The 26639-nt window shown below is 54.6% G+C and overlaps 2 protein-coding genes across 15 annotated transcripts in view; one reads left to right on the top strand and one right to left on the bottom strand.

The window, feature by feature from the left end:
* Positions 1-26639, bottom strand: part of ENTPD4 (ectonucleoside triphosphate diphosphohydrolase 4) — a 241090-nt gene that overhangs the window by 6574 nt on the left and 207877 nt on the right. For 4 of the 11 annotated variants that reach the window (XR_008826003.1, XM_056363003.1, XM_056363012.1 and 1 more), the window contains exons 1-4: positions 2586-2682; positions 1418-1469; positions 886-1083; positions 235-440 (exon numbers count right to left, since the gene is read on the bottom strand). Coding sequence is in view for 10 of the 11 variants with exons in the window: in XM_056363003.1 (XP_056218978.1) it covers positions 235-440; positions 886-1083; positions 1418-1437 (424 nt within the window). In the remaining variant the exon portion in view is untranslated. Of the gene's footprint in view, positions 1-234; positions 441-885; positions 1084-1351; positions 1470-1627; positions 2009-2585; positions 2688-26639 lie in introns of those variants that run through there. The other 7 variants (XM_056363007.1, XM_056363009.1, XM_056363011.1 and 4 more) reach the window with 6 other exon arrangements.
* SLC25A37 (solute carrier family 25 member 37) lies at positions 12474-25923 on the top strand. Of its 4 annotated transcripts, XM_056363017.1 has the most exons (5): positions 12552-12688; positions 13849-14130; positions 19702-19931; positions 21351-21406; positions 22544-25923. In XM_056363017.1, the coding sequence occupies exons 2-5, from the start codon at positions 14128-14130 to the stop codon at positions 23062-23064; spliced, it is 810 nt and encodes a 269-aa protein (XP_056218992.1). In that variant the 5' UTR covers positions 12552-12688; positions 13849-14127; the 3' UTR covers positions 23065-25923. The 4 variants fall into 4 exon arrangements, with proteins under 4 accessions (XP_056218989.1, XP_056218992.1, XP_056218990.1 ...); XM_056363014.1 differs by lacking the exon at positions 13849-14130 and having other exon boundaries at positions 12474-12688; XM_056363015.1 differs by lacking the exons at positions 12552-12688; positions 13849-14130 and adding an exon at positions 17013-17805.

Genomic DNA, 26639 nt, shown 5'->3' with positions numbered 1-26639 from the left:
AGAATCATCTACCTCCTGCCCGTCAGTGTCACATTTCAAGCTTTAAAGCTGAAGAAAGCTCTCTGCAACCAAACCCAAAGAAATGTGGAGGGGTGCCACGCTGACAGCTCTCAAGTACCCTTTACCCAGATATAAAATAAATATACTTTATTTTAAGTATAGGGGTTGAAAAAACAAAGCTAGGATAGGCCACTACCTAGAAAATCGCATCTATAATTAATTTCTTTTCAGTACCTGGTTTAATTTTCATAACCACTGGCTTTCTGTTTTTGTCCCTCATCTGTTTGATGTCCAACAGGTCATGTGGATTACCGTTGTGCCTTGGCCAACAATACACAAAAATCCTAGAGCCACTGCTGCCACAGTCCACAACGATGCCATAGTTCAGATTGGGGTTGTTTGTATCTGTAGCTTCAGTGTCAGTTACTCGGGCAAGATATCTAGAAGAAAACTAGGCATTACTACATGGCAATTAAGTTCCACATGGAAGTTTTTCTCAACATCAGACTCTAAACAGGACGACAGTTTTCATCATAGGAATCACACAGTTTCTATTATTGTACTGCTGCTGAAGAAAAAAAAAAAAAGCGCCACCCATAAGAATCAGATTCCCAAAGTAATTTCCAAAATAATTCATTATGCAATATTTTTGTGCCTATAGCTTTACAGAGCTGCTACAGATACATGAAAGAGATATCAGAAAGCTAATTTCTGATAAATTAAAATCAGCTTAGATATGGAAAGCTTCACTAAAAAAGGAGGAAGTTTTGCTCATACTTCCTCTGCCTCGTTCATGTGCTTTACAGAAACAACTCATCCTTTTTTTTCCTTTTCACACCAAAACTACATTTCATTCCTTTCCACAAAAGTCTTTTCAGCTCTCACCTGTGGAACCTTTTGTCCCTGTATGCACGCCCATACTTATTGCGGATGACTACTAGAGAGTAGTAAAGCAAAGAGACAGCAGCAGCAAGTATTCCTATCACAACGATCTGTCGCAAAGTGGTGTTGAGAATACGTGGACATCCTACCGGAGAGATGCTGAAGTGCCAAGAAGCAGGAAGCAAACAGGAGATGCTGATCCTAAAATTCAAAGAGGATAATCTGCTTTAAAAAGGGACTTGATTACCAAAAAGAAGGACAATGCATTCTGAAACAAGCTAAGGACAAACAGATTCTTCACAAAACCTTTCACTTCGCTCTGCTCTAGCTTTGCTTTGCTCATGTTCTGGCTTGAGTGCAGTCAAGGCGCTATTCCCCCCTCTGATTAGCCATAAATTCATGATGAGGTTCACTGTCCTTCACTCAAAAGACATCACAATTTAATTTGACAGTCCTTTGGGATTCTTACCTCCCCATTTTGGGTTATGACCAGCAGAGGGAAAGACCAGCTGGTGTTCAAACATCAGCCGCTCACCTCAGACTGACAAGGCACATCAATCATTCTCAAAGCCATTGCTCTTCTGTTCCTGAATTAAAAAGGAAACATAGATGATCTAGACAGCATTATGACAAGCACTGCCAGCAAGTCGAGGGAGGTGACCCTTCCTCCCTGCTCAGCACTGGCGAGGCTGCGTCTGGAGTGTAGGTCCAGTTTGGGGCTCCCCAGGACAAGAAATACACAGACCTACTGGAGCAAGTCCAGCAGAGGTCTGCAGAGAGGATGGAAGCACTGAAGCATCTCTCACATGATGAGAGACTGAGAGAGCTGGGCCTGTTTTTCCTGGAGAGGTGATGACTCTCATCAATGCCTACAGATGGAGAACCTAAGGGGGAAGCAAACTCATTTCTCTGCAGTGCCCAGTGACAGGACAAGAGGCCAAAGGCACAAACTGAAATACAGGAAACTCCATGTGAACATAAGATAAATCCGTGCAGGTGGTGGGCCACGAGGACAGGTTGCTCCGAGAGGCTGTGCATTCCCCATCCTCAGACACATTCAGAGCCTGACTGGTCACAGACTCGGGCAAGCAGCCCTAGCTGACCCTGCCTGGACCGTTGCTGTTCACCACTCTGCTGAGGGAGGCGAAAGAAAGCCAGGCCCAGGCAGCAGCGCACCTGCTACACAAGGTCTTTACAAACAGAGTATCTTCAACTCTGCAAAGCTGGTCTCCAAAATGCAAAGGCTCCAGATGTAACAAAAAAATCAGCAAAATTAAAAAAGAAAACACAACCAAAAACCCAGGTAAATGCCGGCACTTAAGCAGGGTCAGGTCTCACTCTTTCCCCCCCCAGCTGGTCTCGGCCCTTCCACACACGCCCCATCCTTCCGAAAGCACCTCCCCGAGGTGCCACGCAGCGTAGCCGCCCGCCCCCGCTGAGGGCAGGGCCCACCACTCGCACCGGCAGGGGCAAGGAGGGGAAGGGACGGGGGGGGCAGGCCCTGGTGGCCCGCAGAGCAGCGGAGGAGGAGACCCGTCCCTCCCTCAGGGCCGCAGCAGCGGGCAGGCCGCAGGGCCCGGCCCGGTGTCACCCCCATCCCACTCCCCAGAGGCGCACCGGCGGCAGGGGCCCGCCGCGCCCACCCCGAACCGCCCTCCCCCACGCAGCCTCCCCCACGGAGGGACCCCTTCCCCGCTGCCCACCCGTGAACCGGGGCAGCCACCGCCGCGCTCACCTCCCGGCCCGCCGCATAGCAACCGACCACCGCGCCACTTCCGGGTCCCACCGCCGGACGTGACGCAAGCACGCACAGACGTGACGCACGCACGCACGCATAGACGTGGCGCTGAGTTTCGCGGGGGTGGGCAGGGAAGGGATTCCCCAGGGGGCGTGGCCAGATGGAAGGCGTGACCACGGCGGCTGAGGGGGCGTGGTTATGCATAAGGAGGCGTGGAGAAGGGCGAGGGGGCGTGGCCAGGGCGGTGCTGGGTTAATTCTTAGCGCGACGCTGGGTGCGCAGCGCTGGGTGCGCAGCGCTGGTGGCTGTGGGTGTGTGTCTGGTGTCAACAGGCAGATACACCTCTGCAAACGGTCTATAAAGGTGTAAACAGACGTTTATAAAACAATACAATTAAAAAAAAAAAGTGTTTCTAGATTTTATAGTGGTACGGTAGCACCTGTCATTAGCGTGTATAAGTCATAAATAAATGAATTTGGTTAAAAAATAATCATAAAAAAACAAGCAAAAAAAATATTTCCTCGCCTGGAAGAGGCTGGAAATCTGCTGGGGAAGCATGGAACCCTCCTGTGCGCTGCCGCTGAGCGGCAGCACAGCTTGTGCCCAGGCTGGGAATGGGAAAGAACAAGTTTATCCTGGCAACTATAATTTATTAATGACAGGAATAACCTGGCAGAAGAGCTGGGGAGCTTTGCTGCTCATCAGCAGCTCATGGGGCGGCCCCGGGACCCGTTCCCGGCGGCAGGGAGGGCGGCCGGGCGCTTGGCCATGGATGCGTGTCCAGGTCTGGAGGGTGTTGTGGGAAGCTCTCGTGGGCTAAACGCTGTTTTTCCAGGGCTGAGCAATACACTGGGTGATTTTATAAGGTCCGAAATTGCTCCCCTGTGGTTGCTCTTCACCTGTGGGAGGGAAGGAGCCAGACCTGCTGGGCTGCTCTGGCTTCTCCACCGCTTCTTGTCCCCTCTGCCACCACAAACTGCTGTGTTACAAGCTTCGCCTTCATCCCCTGGAGCCCAGCAGGAGGAAACTGGGACAAAACTGGGCATCCAGCCTGATGGCTGCTGCCGTTTTCTTCATGCCAGCTGGGTACCTGCTGCTGTCCTGTCTGTCTGGCCACCACATGCCCCTGTAGCCGCTCCTTTGGGATGTCCCAGCTGGAAACATCCCGTTCAGGCTTTGCCTTTGGACGGTGCGAAGCCTGGAAGCGAAGGAGCATTGCAGCTCCGCCACGCATTTCACGGCAGCATCCAGAAATGCAAATTCCTGGTGTTTGAAAGCAACGGTCGCACTGGGCACACAGAACCCAGATGTGGGCAGGGTGAAGGAGCAGAGCTGGGATTGTCGGTCTGGTCCCTTATGAAAAGCAGATGTGACCGAGGAGCCTCATTGCTCTGCTCAGGATCCTCTGCAGGGCTTCTCTAGCTGGAGGGGAACGTGGAAGGCAGCGGATTTTCACACGAGTTCATTTTCTGCCGTGTTTCCTCTTCTTCTTTCGCTTCTCATACGAGAAACTTTCATCTTTGCCTCCTGAGCCACTGTTGGTTCTTCTCAAAAACACTCTGGCTTTTGCTTCCCCACTGGGCGCAGAGCCACCAGCGCACCCAGCTGTCCCCGAGGAGACCCCCTGAGCCCACACGCTGTGTTTCGCCTCTGGGTTCTGTGTATCGGATTTTTCATGACAGCCTTTGAACACCAGGTTTTGCACACCGGGTTTTACACACCAGGTTTTGCACACCGGGTTTTGCATGCTGAGTTTTGCATACTGGATTTTGCAGGGTGGGTTTTGCACGCTTGATTTTGCACACTGGGTTTTGCACGCTTGATTTTGCACACTAGGTTTTGCACACTGGGATTTGCACACTGGGTTTTCATGCTGGGTTTTGCACACTGGATTTTGCAGGCTGGGTTTTGCATGCTTGATTTTGCACACTGGGATTTGCACGCTGGGTTTTCATGCTGGGTTTTGCACGCTGGATTTTGCACGCTGGGTTTTACCACCAGATAACCAGGTGTGGTCAGGGCTATGCTTCCCACCAGGGCTCACTGCAGCTGCTTTGCCACGTGCCGAGAACGAAGTTGCTTGTCTCCAGCGTATTTTTTCACATTAATTAAAGTGCTTTAATGAACTTCTCAGAGGAGCAATGTAGAAATATATTGACTAAGGCAAAGCAATGCACGGAGCCCCATGGAGCAAGGGCAGGGTGCCCAGGCAGGCCAGGGGAGGGGGCTTTGCTGAGGGTTGGAGGGAGGGCTGCAGCCACGCTGCACGTGTACAGGGTTCCAAAACAGGCAAGACCTGGGATTTCTTTAGGATTTAAGCATCACAAACCCTGTCCGCGGGTGTATATCCCTGGTTAGTTTGGACCAGGGCAGAGCAGACAGTATTGAACTTGCAGGAAAAGCTGTGCTGGGCGTGCAAGTCATCCCTAGCACGGCTGGATGTGGCCTCAGGCAAAAAAGCAGGTGCTTTGGGGTGGCAAATGGTGCTGAGCTAATGACAGGACCTCCGAGGAGAAGGAGCTCTTAGACCTGCTCTTGCTTTGCAAGATGATAGCAGAACCCCGGGGGCAGCCACGGGAGCTGGTGTCAGCACAAGGGAGCAAACCTGTCCCAGGGGCTCAACCCATGAAGGTGCTGAGCAGCTTGAGGAGCACGTCCCTTCAGGGCTTCACTCAGCAGGGTGGGCATTCAACCATCAGGCTGGTGGGACCCATCCTGACCTTGCAGGGGCTCCCACCGGCTGCACAGCTGAAACCCCAGCAGCCATGGGTCCCTTTCCAAGCTTAATTCAACCCAAAAAATAGTTGCTGCAACTCGTGACTCCGGGGGGAACTGCTGCAGGGCAGCCGGTTCCCGATGCTGCCATCATCTGCAGAGACGAAGCCACATGTAGGAACATGTCAGCGGCAGCAAAAGCTTTGTGGAGGGAAAAAAAAAATATTAAAAAAAAAAACACCAGTGCTGCCATCAAACCATGCAAACACAAAAGCTGTGCGGGGGGGGGGTGGGGGGTGGGGGGGTGCGCAGTTGCTGGAGGCTGACGGTGGTTTTGGCATCACTGGCAATTTTGGCATCACCGGCAAGCTCAGGCCAGGGGTTGGCCTGAGCTGGGCTGGGTGTTTGAAATATTGAAAAATAAGCTGAAATCGAGAGCTGCCGATCAAACCTTTGCTGCCAGAGCCTGCAGGCGGCACAAAATGGAGGCCTGGGAGGAATGCGCAAGTTGTTTTTGTGCGTGCTAATTATTTCCAGATGCATAAGCTTTGCAGCGACGGATTAAATATTAGTTGTTTGTGAATATATTTCATGCCACCGTTAACGGGGTCACCAGTGGGACTGAACCCTTCTCCGCTGGCTGGCTGTTGCTTGTGCTGGTGAAGCGAGCCGGGATTCTGGCTCGGATGCTCCGTTGGGGAGCGTTTTGCGCAGGAGGAAGGTTTCCTCCAAGCACCAAATCCTGCTTTGTTTCGCAATTCGGGGGAAAGCTGGGATGAAGCCACGCCGCTCAAATCCTCGAGCTCACTCTGACTCGGCGCCCAGGGAAAGCAGCTTGATGGAGACCCATCAGGGCAGCCTGGCAGAGCTCGCTGGAGACGGCATTTGGGCATCAGCCATCTCCAAAGGAGAAATCGCCTCTAAGACACGTGCAGGTCGACCCTGACAGCCTGAGCAAGGTGTGTGCAGGGTGCCAGCCCCTATCTCAGGGGAGCACATCGCCTGCCCCACCGCACCCTCCCCAATATCAGCCCGCAGCGGGGCGAGCAGATAGGGAGCAGCTGGGGCGCGGGGCGCCTGTCCTCGCTGATCACAGCCGAGCACCTGGCGGATCACCCGGGTTTTTGGCCGGTGGGGGGGTGAAGGGGATGTAGAAGAGGAGGCAGGGCTGAGCCGCGTCTCCCAGCTGGACTTTTCTTCTTGCGTTTTGGTGTTTATTTGTTAAAAACACCCCTCTCCCCATTTCGGAGCCGACGTGCTGGCTGCGCGTGTTCTGGGGTGAATAAAGCTGATTTTGTCTTTGCTTGCACTGTAGCAGCAGGCTAGGGCTGCCCAGCAGCCACGGCCCCAGCTGCAGAGCCCTCATTCCATCCTTTTTTGCTCACTGCCTTTTGACCACCCAACACCTTGCCCAGAAGAAGTGAAGGTGAAGCCCATCAGCATTAAAGAATTTGACCAAGGCCACATGAGGAGTCAGTGGCAGAGCAGGATCATTTCCCCAGCTTTAAACACATCCCATGAATGACAAGCCAGGGTTTTCTCCCTCCTTTCCGGATCTAATTTTGCTGCCTGCTAGCAAAAAAAAAAAAAAAAAAAAAAAAAGTATGCTGTACCCATAGCCAGCAAACCCCGTGGGGTCCTTTCAGCCTCCTCTTCCCAGTGCCACCAGTCAAGCCCGAAAGCCCCACCAGCATGTGCTGTGCCTTTCCCATTGTTTCCCCAGGGCTTCAAACCAGAAAGGCAAGTCGATGAAAAAATTTGGTCCAGGAAGTTATACAAAAGGCAGGTTTAATTATACACATTGGGTATTGCCTCTCCCTGTCCCATTAATCCATCGAGCCAGGTAATGGTAAATTAGGTCAGATTATGTGAGCGCTGAAATAAAACCCAGAGGCCAAATTCCTCGCATCCACACCTTTACCTCTGAGGTTGCATAAATGTTAATGGGCGCTGGATGTGTCTGACTCGCTTTGGTGGAGCTGCAGCGCTGAGTTTTCAAATTCTGGCTGTTTTGGCTTAGGAATAACCCAGCAGCATCGTTAGAGCTCAATTCTCTCTCATTTACTTTGCATTCGTGCTCATGGCCCTCACCGGCATCAACTTAATGCACTGTGGTTGATCTGTTATGCATATGTTGGCTATGAAACAAATACCTGGGCAATCTGGAGTGCTGCTCTGGTGAATCAAGGCAAAAAGAGATGCTTGGAGTTTGTACCGCAGTGGGGATTAATGTTCTTGAATTTCCCATCCTGAGCTATTGGCACCTCGGTGCACTCAGCGAGAGCTTAAAGCAGAGGATGCCTTACGCTGGTGTTCAAATAAGTGGGTCAGTCCACCCTGAAGACAAAACAATGCTGTGGGCTGATTTTTATAGCATTTGCTATAGAGATAAAAAATAAATGCATTGGGTGTCCTAGCAGCTGCTGTTTCCCTCTGGCTGCTTTTTCCCAGCAGCATCGCAAAATGCACCCGGGTGGGCAGGAAAACCCAGGCTGGTGTCAGAGAGATCCTTTCCCAGGGCATCTTTGCAGGCTGATGCTGCCCTTGACCTAAGGACAGTTCTGGGGAGCGAGGGCCATGCTCGTCGTTGAAAATTTATTTTAAGGCATTGAACATTTCCAAGGAGGGATGGGGCTGGGGGGGCGGGGGGCGGGCTGGTGGTGGTCAAGTGCCAGCGTGCCAGGAAGGGGCTGCATCCACACCACGCGGGGTGGGGAGCGTGCTGGGATGCGCTGCTCGCTGACCGCTGGCAATTCCCACGTGAAAACCATCCTTCCTCCAGCATAAGCATCTGGCACGCAAGCTAGCAAAAAAATAAAAAAAATAATTAAAAAAAAGGCTGTGGGGACATAAAGAAATAAGGTTGCAAGCATATTGCCCTTAACAACATACATTTGCTCTGATCCCTCCTGTAAAGTGAGTGTTTTTCATGGTGCCGTAAGCGGGTGCCTTTTCCTTTCCATCATTAAAAATACAATTACCTGCTGCTGAATGGCTAAATTAAAAAAAAATAATAAATTTACAAAGTCTTGTAATTTACTGCTATGTGGCATTGTGCTGCTGGAGGTGAAGCAGTGCTCCCCTTCCACACCCCCAGTCCGGCACCCCTGCCCGCAGCCCCGTGATGGTGGCAGCAGGTCGTGTAAAGGATAAAATAAAACCCACCCTAAACCAAGGTGTTGCTCAGCTGTTAGAGAACTTGTAATTTTGGAAAGCGGAAAAAAATAATAATTAAAAAAAATAAATAAAAAGACATCTATCCCACTGGCTCTTGCTGATAAGCCACAGTTTCTGTGGTTCCCAGAAGGTGCCCACCTGCCAGCAGGACACTCCTGCCTTATCAGCGTGGGTGCAGCCACCCTGCCGGGCGAGGGGCTGCGATAAGCCCACCCGGGTGCCCCTAATCAGCTGCCCAGTGCCAGGCAGATGGCCCGGGGGCCACCGCCACCTTCTCTGGGCAGGGACATCCGACAGGCGGGAGCATTTTGCTGCGTTTTGCGGCTTGTTTCTCGTTCCTCAGCATTTTTCTGGCGGTGCCTTGTGGTTCTGCTGCTTACGAGCTGTCCCGCCGTGCAGAGGCCCCACGAAGAAGGTTACGTACCAGGGAGGACTCAGATCTGCGGGTCTGATTCATCGTTTTATTTAGCTGCTCGCCATGATGCAACGCGCGCGGATTGCGGCGGGGTATTTTGCAGCGACTTGTCGGTCTATAAACGAGGGCAGTCTGCAGCCAGATCGTGCTTTTAGCCCCACTGAGGTGGTGCTAAGGACATTTTAGCTTTGTCCTTTGCTGCTTCTCTGCTGTGAGGGGGTTTGGGGCTCGTGGAGCCCCCGAGGGACCTGTTCAGCCCAGGGGAGCTCCGGCACGGGGATGGGATGCACCAAGCAGGGGTTGTGCCCTGTGAAGCAGCGAGGGAATCGTTGCACAAGACCGATTTGTTTCAAAGGGAGGTTTTGTAAGTTGAGTTGAATTCACGTGGTTGATGACCTGCGAGGGATGACTCTTATTTGCCAGGCAGGGATGGCAGGAAACCATCCCAGAGACACAGGCAGCTCCTTTTCAGGGGGGTGGGACGCGTGACGTGACAAAACCGCGAGCCAGACCAGACTCCCCGTTTTCCCTCCCCAAACGATGAATAATTTTGTCCCTTCTTCATGAACATGGGGAAAACGCGTAGCCCGTGCATCTCTGCTTTGGCATCTCTGGCCGCAGCAGCTCCCTGGTGGTGGAGGGCATGGAGCAGAAGCAGAAAGGGTTCCTCGTGTCAGCGCTCCTCCGGGTTAAAGTGTAACCTGTGCCAGCACTGTGTTTCGGGCTGATTCACACTATTTATCAGGGAGCAAGACCTAAGGCTGTAGGGGAAAAGGCTCACTGAGGCGAGTGACGGTGGGATTTACCCCCCCCCCCTCCCCCTGCCCTGCCAAAAGCACCAGCAGATCAGCTCTGTGGGGTGTTGTTTATTGGGTAGAAACCCTCGATAAACTATGTGGAGCAAGACTGGAAAGCGTTCCCCTTGGAGTTTAGATTCAGGCATTGCCTTGACCAAAGGTGCCTTACAAAAAAGGATGTTTTTGGGCCGGTGTTTTGTTCTACATCTCGCCGTGCTTGCCGGAATCACGCCCGCTGCACGTGGCGCTCCAGCTGCCGCATGGCATCGAAGCTGGAGAACGGGGTGTCAACCCATCGGTATCAACCCATCAGTGTCAACCCGTCCGTCGGCAGCACATATTTGGTGTCGTCCCTTTTGGAGGAAGCAAAGCCGCGATAACGTGGTGGCTCCTGCCAGGGCGGGGGTGGGGGGGTGGGGAAAGGGGGAAGAGATGGAGCGATTTAGCAATTTCTCTGCTCAGTTTTGTGCCGTCGAAGGACTTTTTCATACTCTCTGCTTTCCACAAGTTTCAGGACATTGATGACACCTGGTGTGGTGGGACAGTGTGGCAGCTCGGACACGGCAGGACAGCGACCAGGTGTCCCCTCTGCCTCTCCCACCCACAAGCGCTGCTCCAGGTGCCACAACCCCCGCCAGATACCCCAAATCAACCAGGGGCGAGTCACAGGTGTGATTTTTTAATTGTTATTGTTATTTTTTCCAGTGGCGCCGCGTTCCCACCGAGCCTTCCCAGCACAAAGAGGGGGCAGGAGGGAGGGGGGCAGCACATGCCTGTGCCCACCCTGGTGATGCTCCGCCGCAGCCCCTCTCTGGGTACCTGGACGGGCGGCGAGGATGGGAACACACGAGGCTCATCTCACCTCGTGCGTATTCATTTCACAGCAAACAGGAAAACCAAGCACTTTATTTTTCCGCTTTTTTTTCGGGTTCTCGGAGGACGGTTTTCCTCCTCGCTTGCGGAGGCTCAAGCAGCAATAAATGGCTGTGCATTATCGCTGTGCATTATCACGGCGCTCCATGCAAACGGTTAACCTTGGTTCCAGGACACGCCACCTTCCCAGCAAGGTCGAATTCCAAATCATCCGTCAGGGCAGAATGAAATAAAGTCTCTTCCCACTGCCCTGGGCCACAAACACTTTGGCTCTATCTCTCTGAGCGCCCGGTTGAATTGGTTTGGGCTGGTTGCATGGTGGAACAGAGGGGATGGGGAGGGTTGGGGTTGTGGGGGTGTGTGGGGGGCTTGTTCCTCCTGAGGATGGGCCAGGGTTCCTGGTAAGAACCTTTCGGGAAGGGCAGCAAGCTCTCCCAAGCCCTTCCATGAGGTTTTTCTCCCCATGCCGATGCTCAGACCCAGGGAGGTGGGTTGACGTGGTGCCTTGCCCCGCTGCGCCGGCCCTGGCGGGGGGGGTTGGTGAGAGCTGGAGCACCCAGAGAACCCCCAGACCCTACCAAAATAACCCCTGTGGTGGGCAGAACTCCCCTCCCCCTCTCTGAGGCAATTGGGGCTGGGGGGGGCTGTGGCATCTTCTGTGGGCTGGGGAGTGTGGGTGCCCAGGGGTGACTGGGGGGGCGCAGGGTGTGTGGGTGCAGGGTGTGTGTGTCTGGGGGGGGGGGGGGGCAGGGGGTGTGTGGTTGTGTCTGTGGGAGAGTGCAGGGGATAAGAGTGTGTGGGTGCATGCAACACCACCTGGGGGCTGTGTGTGGGTGTCTGTGGGTGCCTGTGTGTGTGTGTATGTGTGTGCAACACCACCCGGGGGCTGCGTGTGTGTCTGTGGGTGTGCGTGTGTGTGTGTGCATGGTGTGTGTGTGTGCCTGTGTGTGCAACACCACCTGGGGGCTGTGTGTGTGGGGGTCTGTGGGTGTGCAGGGTGTGTTTGTGGGTGTGCAGGGTGTGTGTGCAACAACACCTGGGGGCTGCGTCTGTGGGTGTGCAGGGGCTGTGTGTGTGTGTGCAGTGTGTGTAACAATGCCCAGGGGCTGTGGCTGTGGGTGCCTGTGGGTGTGCAGGGTGTGTGTGTGTGCAACAACACCGGGAGGCTCAGTGTGTGGGTGTCTGCGCGTGTGCCGGTGTGCGCAACATCACCTGGGGGCTGCGTGTGTGTCTGTGGGTGTGCGTGGGGGTGGGGGTGTGTGTACAACAACACCCGGAGGCTCTGTGTGTGTGTGTGCAAGGTGTGTGTGTGTGTGCGCAAGGTGTGTGTGCGTGCGTGTGTGTGCAACACCACCTGGGGGCTGTGCGTAGGGCTGTCTGCGGGTGTGCGGGGTGTGCGTGGGGGTGTCTGCGTGCACAGGGGGTGTGCGTGTGCAACAGCTCTCGGGGGCTGTGTGCCCGTGGGTGCCTGTGGGTGCCCGCGCCCGCGCCCCCGTGCCCACCCTCGCCCCCCCCTCCCCGCACGCCGCCGCGCGCCGCCCCCCCTCCGCGCGCCCTGCAGGGGCGCCCACCCCTTCCCCAAACAACCAATCGCAACTCCCCCCCCCGCCGTCCCTGCTCGCCCATTCGTCCGCGGCGCTGCCAATCGCTCTTCCCCTCCCGCCTCCCGCTACCCGCCGGCTGTGACGTCATGCCGGGGGGGCCCCGCGCAGCAGCTCGCTATTGGCGGGCGCGGGGCGGGGCGGGGCGGGCGCGGGCGCGGCTTTAAAACGGGGCCGGGGCGGCGCGCGAGCCCCGTGCCGCCCCCCCCCACCCCCGGAACCCCCCGTGTCCCCACCCCCGGTGCCACCTTCCCCCACCCCCCATCCCCCGTGCCCCCCCTCCGCCGCCGCCGGGCGGATGGAGCTGAGTTGCGGAGTGGGGGGCAGCGCGGCCCCGGGGCCCGGCCCCGCCGCCGCCGCCCCCCCCGCGCCGCCCGTGGAGGAGTACGAGAGCCTGCCCAGCGGCGCCTCGCTCGGCACCCACATGGTGGCCGGGGCGGTGGCGGGCATCATGGAGCACACGGTCATGTACCCGGTGGACTCGGTTAAGGTGGGTCGGGGCGGGGGGGTGTCACCCCGCTGGCTGCGGGTCTCGGGGGGAGGCGTGCAGGGGGCACCGGGGGTGCGTGTGCGTGCACCGGGTACCGGGGGGTGCTGGTGCAAGCGGGAGGGTGCGCGGTGGTGCAAGGGGGGAGTGTGCAAGGGGTGTCGGGGTGCTAGTGCGGGGGAGGGTGGCGGCGTGTGGGGGTGCAAGGGGGGGCGAGTGTGCAAGTGGGGGGGGCTGTGCAAGGCGTGTCGGGGTGCAAGGGGGGCGAGTGTGCAGGGGGTGTCGGGGTGCAAGTGGGGGGAGCGTGCGAGGGGTGTTGGGAGTGCATAAGGGGGGGGCGGGTGTGCGGGGGGTGTCGGGGTGCCCAGGGCTCCCGGGGTGGGCAGCGCTGCTCGGAGCCGGCAGAGCTGTACCTGGCTGTTGTGGAGCGTGCAGGAGCTGCAGGGGGTGGGCGAGGAGCAGGGTGCTGCGGGGTGGGTGCCCCCGCGGTGTCACCCCCCAGGGTCTGCAATGGCAGCCCGAGCTGGGCACCCACAGGCCCCATCCTGGTGGCCCTGGGGAGCTTTGCGCAACCCTTGGTGCAAAGGTGTGACCGGCCTCGCCGCCTCCCGCTGCGGCAAGCAAATCCTCGTGCTGGGGGGGACACTGGCAGCGTCATCCCCCAGCATGGGGCTGAGCAGGACCCGCCCTCCCCCCCCCCCCCCCCCCCCAAGCTGTCAGAATCCCAGCCCGGGAGGGAAAAGCTGGTGGGATGGGGTGGTCTCCATCCACCCACCAGCGCGGCCATGAGTGGCACCAACTTGACCTTACGTGTGGCCCCGTGGCCGTGGTGGCTTTATGGGGGTCGGGGCTTCTAAAGGGGCTGCGGGTGGGCTGCTGGTGGTTGGGTTTTAATGCGGACGAGACTAATAATGCTGGAGACTAACGAGCTGTGCCCTGGAGAACGCAGGAGGGAAGGCTCCACGGTGGTAGGATGCATCGTGAAGGGTATTTCTCCCTCTTGCCCTGCCAGCACGCTGCTTTGGTGGCCTGAAAAAAAAAGTTTTGGAAAAGCCACCCCACCCCCCCCCTCAGTGCTGTGTTGCTGGTGCTGACAGATCCTCCGTGATCCCGTCGGGAAGGGCTGCCAGCAGATGCTCTAATTTCTCCTCTTCTCAACGCAGGGTTCCCTGGCAGAGTAGGAAGAGGAGAGGAAATGCCTTCGCTTTGAGGCGCTGGAGGTCTTGCTGCGATATGTGCTCCGAGGGAATATTCCCTGCTTTTTTTTTTTTTTTTCCCCATTTCCCCTCCGGGTCTGGCTCGTAGGTCTGGGCAGCGGGGGTCCCCATGGGGTGCCGGGTCCGTGGCCACCCCGGGTGCTGCCGCACCAGCTTCTTTCACAAACAAGCCCGGTGTTTTCTGCCAAGTCACGGCCAGAGCAGCGTGTCGTCACTCCGGACTTTATGGTTGGTGTTGAAGAGGGCATTTCCTCCGCCGGGAAAGAGGGGAGGGAGAAAACGAAAGTTGTGCCTGGTTTCCCGGAGCGGGAGGTGCTTTGTAGGAAGGTGAAAGTACTGGTTTCACTGGACACTGGATGGATTCCCTGGTTGCTTCAGGGCTGGCAGCGCCTGTGCGGGGAGATTGCCAGAGCCATGCCTTATGCTGGGACTAATCCTGCTCAGCAAACTGCTCGAAGGGCTCGGAAGCAGATAAAATACTCCAGCTGTTGGCTGGCTTCAGGGAAACCCCAGCGGAGCGCAGCCGGGGTCACATCGTCTGCTGGGGCAGAGCAGAATCCTCAGCTGCGGGCTCTGGGTCCTGCTCCTGCGCTGGCCACTTGCCGCTGAGCTGTGCCCCTTCTGCCCACCTGCTGACCCCAAAAAGGCAGCTTTTTGTCCTGGGAGTAACCAGAGGTTAATTAAACTTGTGAGAGCCTCTGTCTTCCACTTTGCCGGGGTCTCCTCGCACAGAAAAGCAGCACAGCTCCTTCCTTTGCCTGACTTGCTGGGTACTGGGGGCTTACTGGGACCAGTCACGGCTGCATGGAGCATGCAGGAGGTGTAGGCAGCTGGGGTTGCTGCAGCAAGAGGCGTTTTGTTTCGGGCACCCGGCTCGGTCAGTCGTGCTGTAGAGGAAATGTTTTGGTTCCGGCGAGTTATTTCCTCTGAAAGAGAAAGTGAAAGTGTTTTAATTTGGGAAATTGTTTGCTTCAGACACTTGCACAATTCCTGAGCTTGGCGAGGTCGGGGAGAGGCAGGCTGCGATGGTGGCGTCAAGGCAAGCGGCTAAGCTAGCGCCCGGGTGCACCGCGGTGTAGTAGCGCCCAGAGGATACCCCGGGGTGCTGTAGGTGCCCGCGGCGCAACACACGCTGGGCGGTGACGAGGGAGGGTGTAAATCCGCGATGCACGTGCCGCAACGCCTGGCTGCGACAGCTGTGCTGGACCTTAAGGCATTGCTGGTTGTACCTGTGTTTTTGCTGTTCCTTTAGAAATGTACTACAGGTTGTATTTCCCTCCAGCTGGAGGCTTGTGTCTTGGCTTTCCCACTGTGTTCCTCCTGATGGTAAGGAGCCGCTTGTAGCTTCAGCCCTAACTACGCGGTGGGCTCTGTCTTATCCGTGTCTTGACACCGGCTTGAGCCGTAGGTGCTGGTGGCTCTCGGGGTGCTTAGGCTTGTTTTGTTTGGTAGATGCTGCAAACGCAGCGGTCCTGGCAAGCCTGACGTGTCTCCACATTAATTTTAGAGATGGGCACGTCAAGGGCTTCTGGGGATCTGGAGGGGTCCCCTGGAGCCGCCTCTTTTAAAGCCATTTGGGGTTTTTTTTTTCCGCAAGGCTGCTGGAGCTGGCAGCCCATGGCAGGTAAAGCGGCCACCTCGGGGACATGAGGAGCAGTTGGCCTCACCTGGGAGCTAATGTGGTGGGAAGCTGGAGAGGTGCTGGGCTCGAGCCTCCCTGCTTTGCAGTGGGTGGCGGTGGCACTGGTGACAAAGTCCTCGCTCCAGCCCTGACCACGTTGCATCCCTTCTCCATGAAAACCTGAGCTGCTCAGGAGCTGGTGTGAGTTGGTTTTACCGTGGGTGTGTGTGGATTCCAATGGGACGGGAGGTCCCATACTGGAGATCTGCCATACTGGCAGGAGAAACATCTAGCCTACATCTGTGGTGCTCCAGGGGGAGTGGAAGGGGAAGGAGGATGAGCGCGATGGGCTTGTTGGGAGGGATGGAGTGAGTGCTCCAGTGGCTCCAGCTGGGACACTCAACCCTGGGTGACCTGCTTGGTGCAAGGACACTTTGGAGCATCTCTGCTTGTAACAACGGTGTTGAAAGCGCCCAAGTGCTCGGGTGGCAGGGCAGGTGAGCTGTTTTGCTGTGGGTGGTTTAGGCTTTGGGGTTAGGGACGCTTGCTTTGGCTTGGGTTTGGTGCTGGGAGGTTCTGCATCCACCCATCTCCGCAGAGGTCCGGGAGGAGCAGCTCCTCGTGTTTTGGCTGATAGTGTCAGGGTGCTGGAAAGTCATGGCTAACCTGTTCCACTGACCCTGTGCTCCCCTCCTGTGGTGGGTACCACACCGAGGGCGTTGCTTGTCCGGGGAGCTGCTCTAACTGAAAAAACCAGCCTAGCCTAAAAAAAAAAAAAGTTCAAATCTTGAGCATGGCATGGGTTGTGCAATAGCAAAGCCTTCTCTGGCCAGCAGGATCGGCCTGGGTTGCTGCAGAAATGCTGCTTATTTCCTGGTAAAAGCATATTGTGTTCTCCATGCCTTTTGTTAGCTTCAGGGAGAGCGGGCTGGCTGGCACATGAACGTGCAAGCTGAACTTTGAGAAAGCATGCTGTGTTCGGGGGGGGCAAAAAAAAAAACCAACCCAAAAAAACACAACACAAAGGCAAATTACATCTGAACTTGTTTGTACAGTGGCATGTCAAATCGGTGACCCTTTGCGAGACTACGCAGGGCTAGAGACCTGGCTCTTGTTAATAAATTCCAGCTAGAAAATGAGCCTGGATGAGTCCTCTGCTCCCAGCCGTGGGAAGGCTGGGTGCTGTCCCCCTGAGAGCACCCATAAAATCAGTGCTGGTAACCTGGTGGACCTGAGGCTGTGACTTCTGGTGGAGTTTCTGATGCTCAAGCTGGAACCAGGGCTACCAGGATGGTTTCAGTGCGTTCTTGCCTTATGCAATGAGGATTAATCTTAGTAGGTGGAGAAGTATTTCTTGGCTGGTTAACAGCGGAGGGGGGGAGGCTTCTGGAGGAGTTGGCTGGCTTCAGGTAGGTGGCAAGGGATGGGAGGGAGGAGGGGGGGGGTGAGGACTGCATAGCGCATAGCAAATCATCATCATTCACGCCGCGCTAAGCATAGCTGGGATGAGAGGGAGCTGAACCTGTTTTCGGCTCTGTCCCCCTTGCATTGCAGTGGCCGCCCGGGAGATCTCGGTGTGGGTCGCTCCTGGGGCTGTTTGTCTCCATGGTTTTAATGAAAGGTCTGAGCTTGTGGACCTGCCGGCGATGCAAAGCGCAGTGCGTGGGCTAGGTGGGTGCAGCACACGCTTACCGCCCGCTCAGGGGTATGGTCTGAGCGTTTGGAGCCCTCTGGAGTGGCTCAGGTGGTCAGCAGAAAAATAAAAATGGATAGTTATCCGTTCTGATGTGAGAGCAGCTCGGTCGGGACGGGGATACTCGGGGTTAGCTTCCAGTAGCACAGCACCACCCGCTTCGCTCCTGCACATGCCAGGCTGGCAGTTTATTGCTTTACAGGAGCACTTATCCCTGATTACCTTTCTGATGAGATGCTGCTGCTGCCTGCTTAAATTATACCATCTGCTTCGAAGGCATCCCGGTGATAGAGCGGGGTGAGATCGGGATCTCCAAGGGTCAGCCCCGGAGGCTGAAGCAATGCCTTCAAGTTAAAACTAGCAGAGCAAAAAAAGAAAAACAACCGACCAAAACCCCAGCTGGATGCGACCAGCTCGGCGGCAGTGGGTCATGCTGAGTCACGCTGACGGTGGAGCGGCTGCCGGGAGTTTCTCCAGGGCATCGTGAAATCCAGCCCTTCCTGATGAGCATCTGCAGGACGGGAAGGTGCAGAGACCCTTGGTGGGGTTGCAGGACCCTTACACCCACTCGATGACGGCAGAGAGCCAGGTTTAAAACCTGTTTTTAAATTCCAAGGTCATTCAGTGCTGTTGCTGCCCTTGCAGGAGGATTTTTTCCTGGGCTTTTGGGGCGATCTCTGGTGCTGTGTGTAGGTTACAATGCAGTGCTCTGAAGCAGGAGCTTTGCTTGAGGCCACCAAAAACCCTGTTGTAGGGTGATGCCTTGTCATGAACACCGGCCAGTGCTTAAAAGTTTGAAATTCAGCTAGCTGCTTGACTAAGTCGCTTTGCAAATATAATTCCTGTGCGATTTTTTTTTTTTTTAGAATATTTACTACAGATGCGCCAATTTGTTTGGCTCAGCCTCGTGTATTGCTTTGCTGCTTTCGTAGCTTGGTTTTGGTACGTTGGGCCGGAGTCCTGGAATTCAGCTCTGGTTTCTTCCTTGGTTCTCCAAGTGTGTAAGTGCTCTTCAGCTTCCACAAACTAGAGCGGTTTGGAGAATCAAAGGTCCAAACCTGAAGCGTTTTTATTGGCTTCACCTTGCCTGGAAGCGTAGCTGTAGTGTTGCCTCCTGGTTAATTACTGCAGTCAGTTGATAAGCTTGAAGGGACGTGTCCCGATGAGGAAGCGTGGAGGTGGCGACACCAGCTCTTGCATTTTCCAGGGCCGTTGAACCTCTGCTGAGGACCGAGCCGCTTGTGCTGCTGAATCCTTTGGGGGAAACTGATGTGACAGTGGGGTGTCCCAGCCGCTGGGTGGAAGGCATCCTTCCCATCAAATCCCAATGGCCCCTTAATTGCAGTTCTCCAGCTTCTCCTTGAAAGAGCGTTAATTGGATGGATGGAGCCTGGTGCAGGTTGCTAAATGCCGATTCCTGTGGCTGTGTCCATTCCCAGGAGCCTTCTGTTTACATTTCGAGGCGTGCTACAACCAAAGGCTGCATCCCTTCAGACCGGTTTTGGTGTGGTGGGGTGTATCAGGCATGTTGCAGAGCAGCAGGACGTGCGGGCTGCGTGGCAGGAGCATCCCTTTGCATCTTGATGCTCTGTTGTGCTTGCTCCTGCTGGGGTGCCTGCAGAAGTTTAAGCCCTGCCGGTGTCTCTCCCCTTGCTGGTGGGAGGTGGCTGGGGTCTCTGCCTTGCAAACACCCATGGCAGGCTGGCAGCGTTGCAAGGGCTTGCAGCGTTGCTGCTGTGCCACAGCATCAGCCTGCCGAAGCCTGAAACGAGCTAAAAGTACTAATTTTTCCCACGGTGCATAATTAAGTGATGGCAGGGAGTTTAATAAGGTGCTTTGGGTGCCAGGAGCTTAGCTGGCTTCAGCAACCTGGGGAAGAAAAGCCCATCGAGGGCTGGAACGAAGGTGCGGATGAAACCACCTGGCTGAGGCAGGCCACCCTCTGGGTGGCTGCAGGAGGACGGGGTGGCCTTTGCCTCTCCGACGGGTCGGGGTGGGGGGTTGTTGTGGGTTGCCCCATTTTCTCAGCTTGCCCTTCTAGGAAACCTGTTCCCCCATGGGGCTGGCCGTGCGCGCCGGGTGTCACGAGCAGCTGAGCAGCTGCAGGAGGAACAAGCTGGGGCAGAGCGCCGGCGGTGTTGTAAGCAAGGAGCAATTAAAAGACCTAACTGTATTTCTTCACCCCGTCTTTTGAACAACTGCGCTCGCTTAATTCCCTGTACTTTCCGCGCATAAACCAGAGCAGAGGTTACGCTTCCCTCCGCCGAGCGCTTGTCTGAGCAGCCTTGTAACGTTTTGGTGTTGCAATGGATTTAACCTTGCTGGTCAGGCAGGGATGCGTGGATGAGCAGTGCTGTGGCATGGGTGCGACCGGGGACTGAATTACTGACTCCACTAATGATCTTGGAAGACTTGTAGCTCTTCGTGTGCTTGTTGGGTGGAAGACGGGTAACTGAGGTCTCTCCCTTGGTGTGCTTTGTTGCAGACGAGGATGCAGAGCTTGCAGCCGGACCCCAAAGCCCAGTACAGGAGCGTGTATGAAGCTCTGAAGAAGATTGTCCTTACAGAGGGTTTCTGGAGGCCTTTACGTGGGATTAATGTCACCGTGCTGGGGGCTGGCCCTGCCCACGCCATGTACTTTGCCTGCTATGAGAAAATGAAAAAGTCTCTGAGTGATACTATCCAGCATGGAGGGAACAGCCACTTGGCCAATGGTATATTTTGCTTTTTGCACACACAAAAAAAAAAACAACCCACCCACTTGCAGTTAACAGCATGTCCCTTGCTTCATTGCTTAGCCTGCCATCGTTCACCGTGCTCTGCTCCTGGAAGAACCTGCTGTAGGCACCGTAGATGCCTGTACAGGAGGATGCAGGATGTGACCGTACCCCGGGGCTCGCAGGTCCCGGCACTCCTGGAGCAGTGGGGGGAGGCAAGTGTGGCACCTGCCTTCCAGCCGAGAGCTTGACACTAGCCACCGTGCTCCTCCAAAACCTGTCTTAGGGCTACTGATTGCTTGGTAGGTCCCTCTTGCAGTCAGCAGCAGAGAAACCCCTCCTGACCTGAAGCCTCTGATGGCTCTGTTGCACACCCCCCAGTCTTAATCCAACCTAGATTTCTGCACTGCTCTTCAATCTCAAATTATTCCAGCCCAGGTTATCAATACACTGGGTGAGAATTGTTCAGCTGCAGCCGCAGGTATCATCTAAACCTCTCGAGATTTAAATACAGGTTGTTCCAGTTGTCTCCCTTGGAGCTCCAGCACGGCGAAGTGCGCTGCATTCCCTGTGTGCTTGCATGCTTTGCTACAGATTTTGCTTCTACAGGGAAGGCTTGTGCTTTTCGGTCCAGCAGTGCGGCTGTGACAGCAGAAACCCTCTCACTGAGCAGCTGGGGTGCTACAAAAGGGTTTGGTCAGAAGATGTTTCTGCCTGGTCCTTGCCATGATGTGACAGTAGGAATCTGCCGTGGCAGTCACTTGGCTTGACACTCACTTGACTTGACTCAACCAACTCAGTTAAGGGTATATAATATCTTCCTGGCTTGCTGCTTTTTGCTAGTAATATGCTTCCTATGCTTGCCTTTCAAGTAGCTACAGGCTTTGGTACCAGCGGGGAAACCGAAGCGCCGTGTTAATGAGAAATGACCGAAAGCCATTTGGGCAAGAGAGAATTTGCGATGGAAACCTACATCAAAGGAGAAGGTGTGGCTCCAGAGGCCCGTCCTAGAGCCAACTGCAGGATCGTTAATGGCTGGCTGGATGTTTGCAGAATCCGTGCAATTAGTGTTTTAAAACTAGACTGAGTAAACGGATGAAAATGCCTAATTATGGATGCGCTGAGCCAGTCCTAAGCGCTGCTGGTTTCTCAGCCCGGTGCAGGCTGAGCGAAGCTGGTGGTGTCTTGCACAGGCAAAAGCTTGCGAGGTGGTGGAGGGAACAGCTGTGAGCACATCCCGGCTTCTGCCAAGCTGCTCTGGGTGGGTTTTTCCACACTGGGAATAGTGGTGTGTTGCTGGCTGCTTCCTTGGACTTGCTGTGACGCACAGCTCCCCACGCAGTGGTACCCAGGTGCTCGGTGGCTTCTGAATCTTTTCTTATTTTTTTTTTTTGAAGGATGCTCTTGTGTCTTGCAGGATAGCAGGGAGCGTGGCCACGCTGCTCCACGACGCAGTGATGAATCCCGCTGAAGGTAATGCCCTGTGCTGTTGGGGGAAGCGCTGCACCCCCTTAGCCTGGGGGGGCACTGGGGACCCTGCAGCATCTCAGCAGCTTAAGCCCTTTGCTTTAGTGACTCTGCCCAGTTTTTGGTGAGCTCAGGCCGTTGTAAAGGGTTAAATTCTGCCTGGTTGTTTTCCCTTGCTTGCCAAGGGGTTGCACGGCATCCGTGTGGTGTATAGTGACTTTCCAGGAAAACTGGTGTCGCCTTTAGCACGAGGCTGTTGCTACTCTGCTAGTGTGTATTTACTGGAGCGGCTGCATCTTTTTTGAAGCTGGGGGCTACCCAAACAAAACCGAGCTCAATCATGTTGCTAGACCAGTGCAGCAGCCGGTGGGACTGTTGTGTAGCCTTCCCGGGCAGGCAGAGACTGGCACGAAGAGGACTGATGAAGTGCAGCTAAAATGAAGACAATTAGCTGGACTGCCAGCTCTTCAGTGTTAATGTGTTGTGCTTCTGAGCTGGCCCCAAGTCAGGTTTTTCCCGAAGGAAAAAAAAAGTCTCCAGTGTTTCAAATCCTTTTAATCATATCCTGGTTAAGTGAATTAAATTGGACTTTTAAAGTCAGTGCAAGTTGTTCCACTTCAGGACTTGGGCTTGTAGGTGGGGTCTGTTACTTCCCAGGTGACCTCTGGTTGTTGAATCCCCTTTCTGCCCTTGTCCTCTTGGAATGTCAGTGTTTCAGCGCAACGGGATACCTCCGAGGGTCCTTGTTGGTCTGTCTTAATGCCTTTCTAGCTAGAGCTAAAGATTCCTTAATTAAGCTGGAGGAGCGCGTTAGCCCCTGGAAGTGGAGGGCTGTTGAAGTGGGGCTGAGCTCTGACCCGCCTCCTTCGCTTGTTGAGTTTTTGGGGGGCACTGGGGGGGCTGGGGGAAGCGGAGGATGGACGCAGCCTGGGGATAAGGGGCTCGTGGCTACAGAAATGCCCGGCGTCTGCCGCAGCCGTGCGGGTTTGGAAGGGGAGGTCAGGGCTGGGTGGTTGGGACTGGGAGCAGGGCGTTGTGATGACTGGGAGAGATGTGCCTCAGCTAATTCTGTGTTTCCCTGTGTCTGTCCCCCCCGGTGCTGCCTGCCCTGCCCTTGCCCCCTGCGACCACCGCCTGGACCAGTGGTGAAGCAGCGGATGCAGATGTTCAACTCCCCCTACAAGTCCGTCCTGGCGTGCGTGAGGACAGTGCAGAAGGTGGAGGGGTTCGGTGCCTTCTACCGCAGCTACACCACCCAGCTCACCATGAACGTCCCCTTCCAGGCCATTCACTTCATCACCTACGAATTCATGCAGGAGCAGATCAACCCGCGCCGGGAGTATAACCCTCGCTCCCACATCGTCTCCGGTGCTGTGGCGGGGGCGGTGGCTGCCGCTGCCACCACTCCTCTGGATGTCTGCAAGACCTTGCTCAACACCCAGGAGAACATGGCCTTGAGCTCTGTGAACATCAGCGGGCATCTCTCGGGCATGGTGAACGCCTTCAAGACTGTCTATCAGCTGGGGGGCGTTTCGGGGTATTTCAGGGGGGTGCAGGCACGTGTCATTTACCAGATGCCTTCGACGGCCATCGCCTGGTCGGTGTATGAATTCTTCAAGTACTTTCTCACCAAGCACAAGCTGGAAAAAAGAACCTCCTTGTGAAGGACTGCCTGAGTGTGAGCGCCAGCCCCCATGTCCCACCCCCCGTGTCCCCACCTGCCAGCCCTGGGTCTCCGCTAGGGAACAAGCCAGCTTTCTGGTGGAGTCACAGCTGACCTCCACTTCTCCCTCCCCAGGGGTTAAAGTGGTCCTCGGCCACCTGTTCCCCTCCTCGCTTAAACCATAAGATAGTTTATAAAGACTTACAATAATATATATATTTAATAACTTTATTTTGGAGAAGTGAATCTGCTAACTGATATTTTTCTCTGAATAAGTTTGAAGATGTAGTTTACTCCTCACCAGGCAGCTTAGGTTATATAGCCTAGGCTGTTTGGTTTTTTGGTTGTTTTTTTTTTTATGGCAAAGAAGCAAAATATCCTGTCACAGAACTTTTTATATAAATATAAAATAGATGGATAATGTTTATCCTTTATTTTTCTATGTAGGCATTTGGATTGTTTTTTTAAAATACTATTACAGCTAGATGCTAAGCTGTTTAAAAAGGGCAAAATTCTTCCATCCTGTGTAAGGAGGACACAAAAGCATTTATTTTTATAGCCAGATTGGCTTTAATGATACAGCATTTAGCCTCCGAACGGTGGCCAGGATTCTCATGTGGGTGTCAAAGGTACTTGGTGGCCCTTTGAGACTTGCTGGGATGGAGGGGAGAAGGAACGGGAGCTGCAGGGCACCAAGGAGGGGCACCCCAAAGTACCTGGTTACTTTGCAGGAGAGGGGGAAACTAACAATTTTTTACAAGGAGACTCTTAAAAAAAAAAATTAGATTGTAAAGGATAGTGTGTGGGGGGGTTTGCAAACAATTTTTTTTAAAGGTACATTTTTATGGTGTGTGATCGCTGAACAGCCTTCATCCTCCCTTAATTTATTCATACTTGTTTCTCACGAAGGCCCTGATCCCACCACCGTGCGCATCTCTCCAGCTGGTGGGGTCGAAGTGGGGTGCAGGGAGTCACTCAGAGTCACAAGGGTCGCATCCTGGCAGCACCAGACCAGCAGCAGGCAGCGACAGCCTTGGGCAAGGCTTACCTGCAGAGGGAAAGCCACCTCCCAGCCCGTGTTTGACAATAAGCTGCTGCTCATCAAGAGAGGGGAGGAAAAAAAACCCCAACTAACCTAGAGAGGCTCCTAAAAATTTGGCTTTGCTGCTGTAGGATGCTGAGCTCTGTGGTGGCCAGCAAAGCTGTGCCTGCTGGGGCAGGGTGACAGCCTTGCTCCGTGCCCTGCTCCTTGGAAATGGCTCTTCCAAACCAAAACCCCATCCTTTAGCCTGTGACTTGGGTTCTCAGTGGCCCCTGAGGGATTTTTAGGAGCCTGGATGCGTAAATACAAGTTACAGGACACAAAGTGGCACGTTTCCATCCTCCCTGGGAACTTGCCCTGCCAGCAGCGGCTGATGCCTCGAGCTGATGCCATCGCCTTACTGCTGTGCACGGTGCAGCTTGTGGAGATGTGGCTTCAGCCAGATTTTGGGCTGGCATGTGTCACTGGAGGGGTCCTGTCAGCCAGGTGCCCTGTATGGGATGACACTAAGCAGAGCTAATCCTTTTGCTCCGTTATTTGGAGAAGGTAAATCAAAGAGCACCTCTGGGTGGTGTTGCATGTGCCTTGTGTAAATTAACCTTGTACCACTGGTAATGGTGAAATGGAGCTTCTTGATGCCTTTTTGTCACTTAAACTGAATGAATCACTGTGTCAAATGCACCCTGTGTCTTAAAAGTGTGGAAATTGGAAGCTTGGGGCTGCAGGTCTCAGTGGTGCAGCTGGAGAAAGTCCCCAGGGCTGGAGGTCTCGGAGCCATCTGTTAGCCTTGGATACCTTTTTTTTTTTCTATTGACTTGAGCAACTGGAGAAGTCACTAACAGGTACCAGAACTGCACATAATATTTCCATCAGAGATGGGCATAAAAACTCTTAGAGGAAAATTTTGGGTCACTTTTAATATTCAAAGAGGCAAACTGTAGCATAACGTGGAAGGCGACGGCTTTCGGTGTGACTTCAGTAGTTAGGAGTCATAGCGAGACGTCCCCAGGGCATCATCCTCTTCCTCTGGCTGCTTAGCTTTAATGTTTCTGACTTCACCCTGGCTATTCTGGGAGAGCTTCATCTCCCATCTGGAGTAACCTGTGAGTAGCTGGGAGATGAAGGCTGGACTTGCCCAGGGACGGAGCCTGTGGAGTGACTGGGAGGGCGGTCGCGGCTTTGGCCGGCTGAGCATCCTCCTTGGAGGGGGGAGCTGGCACCCATCCCGTTGGGGCTGCTAGCCAGAGCGTGCCCCGGAGCCTCCTGAGTGCTGAGCACAAATATCAGCCAGGTTTTCTCGGGAGCTTGCTCTGCCCCGAGCGGGTGAGGAGCACTTGCAGGTTTATAGAGCTCTTGACAGATCGCCCCGGCTATCGGATAAAACCAGACTTCCCATTCTGCAGCTGGGAGTGTGCCTGGCCGCTCTCATAATTGCAGAGGTCTCTGGGATGTTTAATTAAAATGTTTCCTGCTGTACGTAACGCTGGATCCCCAGGTGAAAGCCCCTTCACCAAAGCCCTCCTCATCTCTGCTAGGTTTGCATTGGGAAGTTTTGCTGCGAGTGTGATGTTTTATTTTAACCTGGGATGTGAAACATGTACTGCTGCTTTGTCTGCAACGAACGCACATATTATTTAAAGGGGGAGGATGAATAACTTTGTCCGCAGTTCTTAATTTTTATTTTATTTTGCCTGCCTTGGAGTTTAATGTGTTTCCTTAAATGTATATTTAACAACGCAGGAGTTCGTTTGTGAAATGCTGCTACAGTTGTATCACTGGAGCTCAAGGAAATAAAATATTCTGATTTTTGTCCTTTTAGGCCCATGCTTGTGCCTTTCCTCAGCTGGGGGCTGTGCGGGAGGGTGTCACGGGCTCGGGCTGATCTCTGGGGGAGTGGTGCCTTCTAGTGTTCCCCGAACACTTGGCAGGCTCAGCACCTGGCAGCAGCACCTTGCCAGCCAAGCTGGATAAAGCCCTTTGTCATCACGCTGGAGGAAGAAAAACACCCCTGGGAGGGGTTGCACAGCCTGGCAGGAGCTGACATCTGTACCGTGGGCTTGTTGCTCCTCTAGGAGCCGCTGAAGGATTTTAAAACATTGTCCTCTCGGCCAGAAGTTGGCTTCTGAGATTTGCAAAGCAAACCTGCTGCCTGCGGCTTGCTCAGCAGCAAAGCAAATGCCCAAATTGCAATTTCTTTCTCCCCCCTGGAAGAAAGTGCATGGGGTGAAAGCCCTGGGGAGCTGCTCATCTGCTGAGATTTCAATATTTGCTGCGTAATTTGAAGAGTAAAAACTACCCCAGAGGATATCAAGCTGCTTTAGATCTTGCTTTCCCCTTAAAGAAAAAGGAAAAGGTGGTGGTGCAATTTCGGCGCAGGGCTGAGCAGCTTCAGGTTCATCTGAGCTTACTGAGCTGTCCCCAGGGCTTGGCTGCGGTGGGCTCTAAGGGGGCAACCCCCCCCCCCCCCCCAAGTCTTAACTAAAATGTTCCAATTATAAAATCTCTGGCGTGGAGTGACTGTTTCAGCTCTGGCT

This window comes from Falco biarmicus, chromosome 18 (assembly GCF_023638135.1).
Source record: "Falco biarmicus isolate bFalBia1 chromosome 18, bFalBia1.pri, whole genome shotgun sequence".
Taxonomy (NCBI): Eukaryota; Metazoa; Chordata; class Aves; order Falconiformes; family Falconidae; genus Falco; species Falco biarmicus.
The sequence above is the reverse complement of the archived record's forward strand: the minus strand, read 5'-3'. Positions and strand labels throughout refer to the sequence as shown.

Excerpts from the sequence above, each read along its gene's own strand:
- SLC25A37 (XM_056363014.1), top strand. The coding sequence starts at position 12,497 with ATGGAGCTGAGTTGCGGAGTGGGGGGCAGCGCGGCCCCGGGGCCCGGC. Across the intron at positions 19,932-21,350 it reads AACAGCCACTTGGCCAATGG|GATAGCAGGGAGCGTGGCCA; the intron begins TATATTTTGCTT and ends TGTGTCTTGCAG. Across the intron at positions 21,407-22,543 it reads AGTGATGAATCCCGCTGAAG|TGGTGAAGCAGCGGATGCAG; the intron begins GTAATGCCCTGT and ends CGCCTGGACCAG.